We start from the raw sequence: 12,436 nt of genomic DNA on the forward strand, positions 1-12,436 counted from the left end.
TTTGTAAAAAGTGCAATGACTACAAAACATGTTACAACAATTTTTTTTTTGCAACAAAATCACTGTAGCCAAGTTTTAGCTAAAAATCATTAAGATTGTAATAATGATAATAATAATAATAACAATAATTTTACAGGAATGGGCTACAGTGTGTTTTTAATGTTAGTTGTGTGTGATTTTTTTACATTACTGAAGCGCAGCATACTTCAGCTGTGCTTTTTGTACATTTTGTTCTCATAGGCATTTATAAAGGAAGTAACAACATAAAAAATATATCTGAAGAAAAAATACAATTTTAAATTCAGCAAGAAATAATACATTAAAAAAGTATTTTGAAGTAAATCTAATATGGATAAAACTAATCAGCCAATAACTAAAACCTCTTTGGCCTCCTGTAATCCTAATTTAGAAACACTCTGGATCAGAAAATATGAGGGGAAATATGAGAACAGTCTGTTGTGTAGTAAAAACAGTCTTAGGGATTTCATATAAACTTGTTTCCTCAACCTCTAAGCTTTAATGTAAGTAATAAAAAAACTAAAATAAAAAAAATATTTTTCTTGTAAAATGATTCAGAGAAATGAAGTGATTTATAAATTGACAGATAACAAAACATAATTCAAGCTTAAGGTGTCGTTATAAATGTATAAAAATATATAAAGTTACATTTTTCACATGAAAAGTAAAATTTTATTTGGTCTTGAAAAATCACATCAGATATAAATAAAAACTTACAGCTCGTGGCTCCAGAAAGAGGATTGCTGTCTGTAAAAAGGAAACACAACAAGGCTAATCAAGATACATTCATCACAAACTGATCCATTATTAATCAAAGAAAAAATGAACAGAAGACAACTTAGAAAAATGAAGCTAAGCAATAAGAGAGCAAAATAACTAATGTGTACATGCACTAAACATATTGTATCTATCTATCTATCTATCTATCTATCTATCTATCTATCTATATATATCCCTACATACACACATAGAGAGGGAGAGAGAGAGAGAAATAAGAGATTTATTATTGACCCTAGGCCATCTCACAATAGAGGAAACATAACTGAGTTCCTCTGAGGATCGGTTTGAGTCAATCACTGACACTAAAGTCTTTTACTCTTGGGTGGATTCACGAGTTACCTATTAGAGGTCATTGATAACATGTCCCGCAGGGGGAATAAGTTTACTATGACACTAAAAGTGGAGATGTAAATATTCTGTATGGAGGATAGGTGCTTAGAAACCTGAGCTCTGGTTGGCCTAAGAAAGTCTAGTCTGATACTGCAATACAATGGTTCAGCACACTTTAATGCACCATGGCCCCAATTCAATAAGGTGTTATTGACAGTTCACTAATACACCTAAAAGTATTGCAAAGTTTTTGTGCAACTTGGAGATGTGCTGAAATTTTGTGGCTTTGGTATTTTCATGTCAGTCCAGGTCAGCGTCTTTTAAATGGGTGGAAGATGTGCAGGACAGGACATGACTGAGGCAGCATGAGGTAGTGGCTGAGGCACTGATTTCAGCTATGTCCCACTTATTAGGCTGTGTGCATTTGTTTCCATATAGTGAATGTTTTATCACCAGTACATTATCACTGCACAGACTAGCTCCCTGGTGCCAAGTTGTCAGACTTCGCCCCATCCTGTGATAAGCAGCTTACTGTGAATAGACAATGTACACAAAGAGCCTGATGTGGGTGGGGCTAGCTTCCTCAGCTCTGCTGCATTCTACATATAAGACCTCTGATTGAGTCACAACTGCTGGATTTCCTACATTACACTGCTGCCAGATGAGGCAGCAACAACCTGCTGACAGTTTCCCTTTAAGCCTGACGTGCACACCACCAGGGTTAATGATTCAGGCCCATTGTTCCAGCACATATAGCAGTAAAATCTGGAGATTTTCCTTACCAGCAATTAACTCCACGTTTAAAGTTGCCACATTATCTGGTGTTGATGATTTACCACTTTTTTGATTGCAGTTCTGCACAATGTAGAAAACAACATTGTTTAATTGAGATTTTACTTCAGTTAAAAAACTGATACTTTAATACAAAATGTAACTGGGAGCTAATGTAACTACACATGAAAAGAGGAATGTAAGGGATCAATCACAGGTTTGGACCTCAGTATTTGTAAGCCAAAAACAGGATTATGTAAAAAATACAGAAGTGGTGACATGTTTCTAATATACTTTTCCTCTGATTGTTCCACTCCTGGTTTTGCCTTATAAATACTGATGTAATACTGACCAAATACTGACAGTATGCACGTGACCTATCAGTAATATAGGAGACATTTAGAGTTATCTATGAAATAACAGCACTCCTCTATTCTTTTATCTCTTACTTTTGGCTTTACTGTATCAGAGCTTAGGATTCAGGAATAATGGATGAAACGCTCTTACCACTGCACAGGTTGAGTTGCAGATCGTGACATCGGCGTACAGCTGTACATAGTCATTGTTAGTGATCTTGAAGACTTTCATTGCGAATCTTGCTTCAGTGCCATTACCATTATTAAGGACAGAAATGAGGCCAACACCATATTGAGGGTCCGGGCACCTAAACATAATGGATGTAGATGTAAGAATCACAGAGTCCCTACTCATACTGGCGTCACTTATGCTTATTGAGTGCTGCTCATTAGCCCTGTACAATGGCCTCTGTGTCAGTGTAGGGTTATATTATTGGGAGTTAAGTATCTAGAAGTGATAAAAGAGATTATTTTTTATTTTATGATGAAGATGCTATAGCACAATGCAAAAATATTATGCTCCCATATTAAAGGGAATCTGTCACCAGGTTTTTCTACCCCATCTGAGAGCCGGACTATGTAAGGGCAGAGACCTTGATGTTCCACTTACTTTTTTGGTTGCTGCAGTTTTCTCTTCTGCAGATTTACAGTTTTCTGAATGCTGAGCTCTGTATAACCCCACCCCACCACTGACTGACAGCTTTCTGTGTACACTGCATAGGCAGAAAGCTGCAAGTCAGTCATGATGGTATGGCTGGACAGCAAGTTTATTAGTCATCTAATAATAATCTCCTGCTGATAAAACTGTGGTTTTATAAAACTATACTAAGCAGTCCAGTAAGTGACATATCAGGATATCTGTCCCTACATTATACTGCTACAACATTAGGTAGCAAAAACCTGGTGATTGATTCCGTTGAAGTAATGTGGACTGAAGTAAACCCCCCGTTATGTTGTCTCATTTTCTGGATCTATATGAAATCTAAGTTTCTATTGCATGAGCAAAATGTAATGGGAAATCTAAACATAACTACCAGTCAAAAGGTTTGTGTAGCTTGTGCTTAGATCAAGGACCAAGTGACAAGATACTGGGCCCAGCTTTCTTCAGGCATGTCATTGCGCCTATGAAGCCGTGTGTATGCTTCCCGGCTTTAGAGGCGCGCTGTACATGACCAAAAGTGCAGAAGGCGGCTCACATACATATTCTACACTTGCGGTCATGAGCAGTACACCTCTGAAGCCATTAGGCGTACAACTATCTTCAGAGGTGCAATGACATGCCTGAAGAAAGCCGCAGGCATTCGCGAGGTTTGCAGGGAGCTATCGATGATGCTGGCTCTTGCAAACCATGTTATCAAGCCCACATCGGCGTGATGAGATGTAAAGAAGGACGACTATTCCGGGGAAACTAACGCCCCATCGACTAATCAAAAGACTCATTTGCATAAGAAAAATGGAGCTTATAGATACTTTTTGTCAAGTTGTATAGGTGACTAACAGGATAAAGGGCTGGTTAGGCAGGGAATTTAGCAATACATACACATATACTGGTGGGCTCGAGGACATGGGAGACCTGGCAGATTCCCTTTAATCTTAACTTTTTATTTCTACATTATAGCAGTGAGAATGACTGAGAAGTTTTTGTGCCTCATCTTAAAGACAAGCAGAGCTTAGAAAGCAGGGAAGCTTACCCATCTGATCCACTTGTTAGATTAAATACCGGCCCATTTGTAGGATCAACCCCACCTGGGGTGGCGTATAGTCTTATCACTTTAATGTTAAATTGGTTTGCATCCAATTCTGGCATCACTACTCGAATATAAACCGTTTGTTCCACGGTTAGCGATGAGTCGGCTGTAACTTGTTGGGTAAATTGATCATCTGTATATACTGTCATAATTACATTCATTGTTCCTGTTACTCCTGGCACTGCGATGTCTGTGCTCCTGAGAAATACACAAAACACATTAGTAGTATGGCATTTATTCATGGCCGAGCACTAACCAGCTATATCTGATAGTAGACTATGAGACATTTTACTTATGGCCAAGCACTGACCACCTATATCTGATAGTAGACTATGAGACATTTTACTTATGACCAAGCACTGACCAGCTATATCTGATAGTAGACTATGAGACATTTTATTAAGGCCAAGCACTAACCAGCTATATCTGATAGTAGACTATGAGACATTTTACTTATGACCAAGCACTGACCAGCTATATCTGATAGTAGACTATGTGACATTTTATTTATGACCAAGCACTATCCAGCTATATCTGATAGTAGACTATGAGACATTTACTTATGGCCAAGCACTAACCAGCTATATCTGATAGTAGAATATGAGACATTATACTTATGACCAAGCACTAACCAGCTATATCTGATAGTAGACTATGAGACATTTTACTTATGACCAAGCACTAACCAGCTATATCTGATAGTAGAATATGAGACATTATACTTATGACCAAGCACTAACCAGCTATATCTGATAGTAGACTATGAGACATTTTACTTTTGGCCAAGCACTAACCAGCTATATCTGATAGTAGAATATGAGACATTATACTTATGACCAAGCACTGACCAGCTATATCTGATAGTAGACTATGAGACATTTTACTTATGACCAAGCAATAACCAGCTATATCTGATAGTAGACTATGAGACATTTTATTTATGGCCAAGCACTGACCAGCTATATCTGATAGTAGACTATGGGACATTTTACTTATGACCAAGCACTGACCAGCTATATCTGATAGCAGACTATGGGACATTTTACTTATGGCCAAGCACTGACCAGCTATATCTGATAGCAGACTATGAGACATTTTACTTATGGCCAAGCACTAACCAGCTATATCTGATAGCAGACTATGAGACATTTTACTTATGACCAAGCACTGACCAGCTATATCTGATAGTAGACTATGAGACATTTTACCATTGACCAAGCACTGACCAGCTATATCTGATAGTAGACTATGAGACATTTTACTTATGACCAAGCACTAACCAGCTATATCTGATAGTAGACTATGAGACATTTTACTTATGACCAAGCACTGACCAGCTATATCTGATAGTAGACTATGAGACATTTTACTTATGACCAAGCACTAACCAGCTATATCTGATAGTAGACTATGAGACATTTTACTTATGGCCAAGCACTAACCAGCTATATCTGATAGTAGACTATGAGACATTTTACTTATGACCATGCACTGACCAGCTATATCTGATAGTAGACTATGAGACATTTTACCTATGACCAAGCACTAACCAGCTATATCTGATAGTAGACTATGAGACATTTTACTTATGGCCAAGCACTGACCACCTATATCTGATAGTAGAATATGGGACATTTTACTTATGACCAAGCACTGACCAGCTATATCCGATAGTAGACTATGAGACATTTTACTTATGGCCAAGCACTAACCAGCTATATCTGATAGTAGACTATGAGACATTTTACTTATGACCATGCACTGACCAGCTATATCTGATAGTAGACTATGAGACATTTTACCTATGACCAAGCACTGACCAGCTATATCTGATAGGAGACTATGAGACATTTTACTTATGGCCAAGCACTAACCAGCTATATCTGATAGTAGACTATGAGACATTTTACTTATGACCAAGCACTGACCAGCTATATCTGATAGTAGACTATGAGACATTTTACTTATGACCAAGCACTGACCAGCTATATCTGATAGTAGACTATGAGACATTTTACTTATGACCAAGCACTGACCAGCTATATCTGATAGTAGACTATGAGACATTTTACCATTGACCAAGCACTGACCAGCTATATCTGATAGTAGACTATGAGACATTTTACTTATGACCAAGCACTAACCAGCTATATCTGATAGTAGACTATGAGACATTTTAACATTGACCAAGCACTGACCAGCTATATCTGATAGTAGACTATGAGACATTTTACTTATGGCCAAGCACTGACCAGCTATATCTGATAGTAGACTATGAGACATTTTACTTATGACCAAGCACTGACCAGCTATATCTGATAGGAGACTATGAGACATTTTACTTATGACCAAGCACTAACCAGCTATATCTGATAGTAGACTATGAGACATTTTATTTATGGCCAAGCACTGACCAGCTATATCTGATAGTAGACTATGGGACATTTTACTTATGACCAAGCACTAACCAGCTATATCTGATAGTAGACTATGAGACATTCTACTTATGGCCAAGCACTGACCAGCTATATCTGATAGTAGACTATGAGACATTTTACTTATGGCCAAGCACTGACCAGCTATATCTGATAGTAGACTATGGGACATTTTAGTTATGACCAAGCACTAACCAGCTATATCTGATAGTAGACTATGGGACATTTTACTTATGACCAAGCACTAACCAGCTATATCTGATAGTAGACTATGGGACATTTTACTTATGACCAAGCACTAACCAGCTATATCTGATAGTAGACTATGAGACATTTTACTTATGGCCAAGCACTGACCAGCTATATCTGATAGTAGACTATGAGACATTTTATTTATGGCCAAGCACTGACCAGCTATATCTGATAGTAGACTATGGGACATTTTACTTATGACCAAGCACTAACCAGCTATATCTGATAGTAGACTATGAGACATTTTACTTATGGCCAAGCACTGACCAGCTATATCTGATAGTAGACTATGAGACATTTTACTTATGGCCAAGCACTGACCAGCTATATCTGATAGTAGACTATGGGACATTTTACTTATGACCAAGCACTAACCAGCTATATCTGATAGTAGACTATGGGACATTTTACTTATGACCAAGCACTAACCAGCTATATCTGATAGTAGACTATGAGACATTTTACTTATGGCCAAGCACTGACCAGCTATATCTGATAGTAGACTATGAGACATTTTACTTATGGCCAAGCACTGACCAGCTATATCTGATAGTAGACTATGAGACATTTTACTTATGGCCAAGCACTGACCTGCTATATCTGATAGTAGACTATGAGACATTTTAAGAAGGATGGAACTTACCCTGATACTGGTTTTAAAGTAATGTTGAGGGAAACAGGATAAGTTAGGGGGTAGATGCAGGTGAGGTTGGCAGTGGCGTTATTCCTAGTGATGATCGTGTGCTGCTCAGCATAAATATGCAGGATATTGGAATAAATGGCGTGAGTTGCATTTACCTGAGAAGAAACGAATAATGGCTGTGTCATACATTTTATCTGGGGTGATGGAGAAATATTGGAATAGCGTTTCCTCATTACTATTGGCCTACATGTGAAATTATAATTACAATATAAAACGTATGTGCAACATTACAAGTGTAAATAGGAACAAAGAAAATGTCAGTTCATCTTCCATCCAGTCTGTGTAATGTATCCGCAGGAACTCTCCCTACAGTACGGGCACATAGTGGTGTCACTGTACACCGGACTCGGGCACATTTATAAAGCCAAACAATTTAGGAGGTTACTTATAAAATCCTTCAGAATGACCTGCATTAGCTGCGGACACAGACAAGAAGGGAGCCGATAAAATGCAAGGTTAACCCCTTCACCCGATTTTACATTTTCTTTTTTGTTTGTTTTTTTCATCCCCTTCTTCCAGGATCTGTAACTTTTTTATTTTTTCATCCACATAGCATTCTGAAGGTTTGTTTTTCACTGGAGGAGTTGTACCTTTGAATGACATCATTCATTTTATTATGTAATTCATGCTGTAAAAGGTCACTGCGTTTTGGCCTTGAGAATATCTTCCTGATCCTTTTATGATCCCCCTCTCTCTAGGACCCAGCCGTGATCCTCACCTTGCTTGGGGATTATAAGCTAGGACCCTTTAGGTGATCCTCTCCTTCTGCTGCTAATTACCACACCCTTTCTGTATCCTTAAGTACACTCAGTTTCTCCAGAGGGTTGCTGGTGATAGAATGTTCTTCTTCTATTCAGTCCTGGAATTTTAGTAGTTGGCTAAAATTTCCTTGGAGTTCCTTTGTGGATTATTGTCATATTCTCTCCGGTGTCATTTTAAAGCTCAGTGTAGTCCCTTGTTTGTTTCTCTTGTGTGTACTTTAGTTTGCAGTGGGCGTGACTAGTGCTCACCCCTCCCCTTCACTACCTAAGGCCAAGCTTTAGGGTCAGCTAGGGGCTTGTTTCCTGCTCGGCGTTAGCTGCAGAACCTATATAGGATCCATAAGGGTTTGTCGTTTGAGCTGTTTAGGGGTCTCTACTCCTCCTTTCCCAACTTGTAGGGCACCCTTTCCTTTTCCTGTCATTATACGCTGGGTTCTCCCCATACATAGCATGACAACTGGAAGTGGGAAACAAATTCCAAGTGCGTTGAAATTGTAAAAAAAAATTTTGTTTGTTATCTACGTAATCAAACTGTTCTGGAGAATCATATTGCCAGGTCAGTTTCCCATATAGTGAACATGTTTTTTTTTATTATTATTATTAGTGCTGAAATTTTTTTTAGAATTTTAGGGAAAAAAAAAGACGGTTTTAACGATACTATTTTAGGGCAAAAATGCTATTTTGATCACCTCATTGTATTTTATTGCAAAGTTGTTGCGGCTTATTAACGGTAATTCTGGCATTTTTTTTCTTTTTTTCGTTACATCATTATTAACTGATCGGATTCATTTATTTTATATTTTGGTAGATTGGACTTTTGAGAAAGAAGAGATGGCAATTTTTTTAATTGATTTATTTTTAATGGAGCAAAAAAGGGGGTGATTTGAATGTTTGCAGTTTTTACATTTTTTCTATATTTTCAAAAATATTTTTTTTACTTTTTATTGTATTTAATAGTCCTCTTAGTGGACGTGAAGCTACGATCATCCAACTGCTTGTGCTATACATAGCAGTGCGTCAGCTAAAATCCCGATCTCCTATGAACTCCAGCTACAGGCTGGCTTTCCCAGGAGAATTGCCATGACAAGCACGGAGGTCTCCAGCAGTCCCTGAGCTGTCCTGGCAACCGATCACGTCACGGGTGAGCCGATGGGCACGTGGAATGACGCACCCTCTGCCGAAGTGTGACAACTGTTCCTGTCAGAGATTGACAGCGGCATTTCACAGGTTAACAGCCTCTGTTAGAGCTCTGCTCCACCCGCGGCTGGTAAAGGCACATGATGGCTGATTAAATCAGCCATTAAGTGATGGGAAAGATGTGGGCTCAGAAAATAAGCCCGCATTGAAGGCAGTGACATGACATATGATGTACATGCATGTCGTGAAGGGGTTAATTGGTGTAAATAATGCACAAAAGCTCCAAAAATATGTTTGAATATCAATAGAAGATAACTGTGTATACAAGACAGGAACCTGAGTCCTCTGCTTACAGGTAAGCTCCGCAGCAGTACTCAATGTCAAGCAGTAGCTGCAAAAGCAGTATATAAAAAGAGGACAAAAGCCTATTTACAAATGACATATTACATCTCAAATACTACACACCAATTTGGGTTCCTTATTACAAAAAATGTAAATTTGTATAAAACAGCAAAAGAAGGTTAAAAGGCGGGCAGCTACATCATGAATTAGATTTGCACTCTCTCCAATAATGAGACGTAATAAATATTGGGTTTCCTAAGCTCAGAAAAAGAAGTGTTAATGGTCACCTTATGTATAAATAACCACATAGATATGTATAGTTAATACAAAGAATGCAAACATCATTCATTACAGAACTGTACGGTGGACCAGGAATCATTGATGATGTGATGAAGAAAGGCAAATCAGACATCAATATATAACAAAGCAGCATTACAGTAACAGCAATCACATTATGGAATTCTGTACCACAAATTAGTAATTAAAGATACAATGTCAACATTGATAACAAGGCATCTTATCTATTGAAAAATGGCATTGAGGGTCCTACTTGAGCTTGGTAGACATGTGCCTGTTTTCATCATACATTGAAGCATGTTTTTCTTGTACTCACTGTTAAACTGTTGCCGCACTTTGCGGAGCTCATTGGATTATGGAAGGCGACTTGAAACTCTCCATCTACCGAGTATTCTTTACTTGCACAGTCGGGATCAGTGTTATTAAGCAGTGCCAAGTTAGAGATGTTGAACAGGCTCGCTTCCAGTTGGCATTTTGAAATATAAATGGTCATCACTCCATTTGAGCAGTTAATAGTTGGAGTTGGTGGTGTCACTAAATGGGGAAACAACGGATAAACTTCTTTTACACACAGAAATGCACACAGAAAACCATTCGGAGTCAAATACAAGCGGGTTCATTAACAATTTACAAGTGTATTATAAGATTACATGTATTATAACCATCTTATCGCTGGAATTCACCAATTATAACGAATTATAATGCATAATTAGATAATCCTCCGCCATGTGTAGGAGGTGGCATCAATGTTACATGGAGCTAAAAGGACTCCATGTGGGGCTCCATGGCCTTCTGTGGGGGCTGCAGAGATCTTCTTTCTTTGGAAGCAATGCTGCTGCAATGTAACAATTGCTGAGAACGCTCACGCTCTGTATTCCTTACCTGAAGAATTGTAGTTACTGAGGTCACAGGTACAATTGGCCGGTGGATCACAAGATTCGGTTACTGCATGCACTACATGAAGAGAAAATAATAATGTGGTAAGACATGTTACACTTCTACAATCCCCGCTAACACTTTGTGAAATGAATAAATCTTTAAATAAAATTTCCTTGATTTTATACAATATATGAATTTTTCTTACCTGATAAAAAACCGCACAGCGCCAGAAGTAATCCTAGTAAAATCTTCATTGTGCCTACAAGACAAAGGAAACAGTTAATCATTAAGATTTGTTTTTAGTCCTTTGACAAATTGATTTAATTTCCCACTAAGTGTTAAAATAAGATGTGTCCTTCCTTTTTATTATCTTCACACAAGAAATCCTCCAAAGAGTGGTGTCAGATGGGCAGGTTTGGATAAAAGAGGTAAAGGAAGGAGGGATACGGCTGATGAATTCATCCTAGAAATCGTGCCCATACTGTACCGCGTCTAGAATATTACATGGGGAAATAAAATGTTTTTCTATAAGATGTGAATATGAGCTGCTTCATGTCCTGCCTCGCTCCTCCCGGCAGCTCCATCACACAGTGCTAGGCCTCTATACAGATTCATGTATGAAGGATTTTTTTCAGTAACATTAGGGGTTTGTTTTTCTTACAGCCATTGTGGATATGGAGGATTTGATCTTGTCAATGATCTAAGAAAGATTTTGATGTTTTCCATTAACTTTAACAGTTATGTCGCTGGTTCTGTCTCAATTCCATTGAAGATATTTAGGAAACCATGTTAAGAATATAAGAGATTTGGATTTTCTCAAGTTACAGGTAAGTGGCTCCCTGTAAGGGCTCGTTCACATGAGCGTATACATCGGACGAGTGCTATGCAATAAAACATCGCATAGAACTCAGAGCAATGTTATTCTATGGAACAGTTCAGATCTGCCGATTCGGCATGAGAGAACAATCACAGCATGCTGCGATTACATCAGAGAGTCGGATCACAGTCACCCATACAAGTCTATGGGTGCAAGTGGAACATCGCACTGCACTCGGATGTCATCCGAGTGCAGTCTGATTACCAAGGATGCTGACAATGGAGGAGATGGAGAAATTATTTTCTCCTTCTCTTCCGCACCTGTGTTGCGAATCTCTCATGCGAGACGATGGGAGCACAGAGCACTGACACTCGGCTCACACTCTGACAGAGTTTGAGCGGAGTGTAATTTGCATGAGCAGCCCAATTCTGTCGCATGAGCGAACATACACTTGTGTGACTCCAACCTAATAGTCATTCCTGGAATTATGTGCAAACATCATTGTTAAGGCCAATGATTGGCTGCAGTAGTAACTTAAATGGATGAGACATCATCAGTGCAGGATTGGAGGTGCCCACTGAGTGACAGCACCGGAGCCGCTGCGAATCCGGCAGGTAATTAATGGTTACATGATTATGTAATAACATGCTGTATTCTTAGGCAGATTTCTTAAAATCTCAGCTAACCTCCGTTATAATGTACATTCACAATATAATTAGGAAATGCATTGTGAGTATTACGGTTAATGAAAGAGCCTGACGTTTTAGTACAATGCTATTTTATTCATTTTGAACCTTTTTCAGAAAATAA

At 38.4% G+C, this 12,436-nt stretch overlaps 1 protein-coding gene across 1 annotated transcript; it reads right to left on the minus strand.

Annotated features, from left to right (window-relative positions):
- Positions 1-1,857: 1,857 nt before the first annotated feature.
- Positions 1,858-11,063, minus strand: LOC141232565 (pancreatic secretory granule membrane major glycoprotein GP2-like). Its single transcript, XM_073667857.1, has 7 exons — positions 11,015-11,063; positions 10,813-10,884; positions 10,247-10,464; positions 7,334-7,488; positions 3,947-4,201; positions 2,407-2,563; positions 1,858-1,983 (listed from the first exon to the last, which is right to left on the minus strand). The coding sequence occupies exons 1-7, from the start codon at positions 11,061-11,063 to the stop codon at positions 1,858-1,860; spliced, it is 1,032 nt and encodes a 343-aa protein (XP_073523958.1).
- Positions 11,064-12,436: the final 1,373 nt, after the last annotated feature.

This window comes from Phyllobates terribilis, unplaced genomic scaffold (genome assembly GCF_046119375.1).
Source record: "Phyllobates terribilis strain yellow unplaced genomic scaffold, ASM4611937v1 Scaffold_1__5_contigs__length_1240528914, whole genome shotgun sequence".
Lineage (NCBI taxonomy): Eukaryota > Metazoa > Chordata > Amphibia > Anura > Dendrobatidae > Phyllobates > Phyllobates terribilis.

Coding starts and splice junctions, on each gene's coding strand:
- LOC141232565 (XM_073667857.1), bottom strand. CDS start 11,063: ATGAAGATTTTACTAGGATTACTTCTGGCGCTGTGCGGTTTTTTATCA. Junction 4,202..7,333: donor ACTTTAAAACCAGTATCAGG/GTAAGTTCCATC, acceptor TGTATTTCTCAG/GAGCACAGACATCGCAGTGC. Junction 1,984..2,406: donor GCAACTCAACCTGTGCAGTG/GTAAGAGCGTTT, acceptor TACATTGTGCAG/AACTGCAATCAAAAAAGTGG.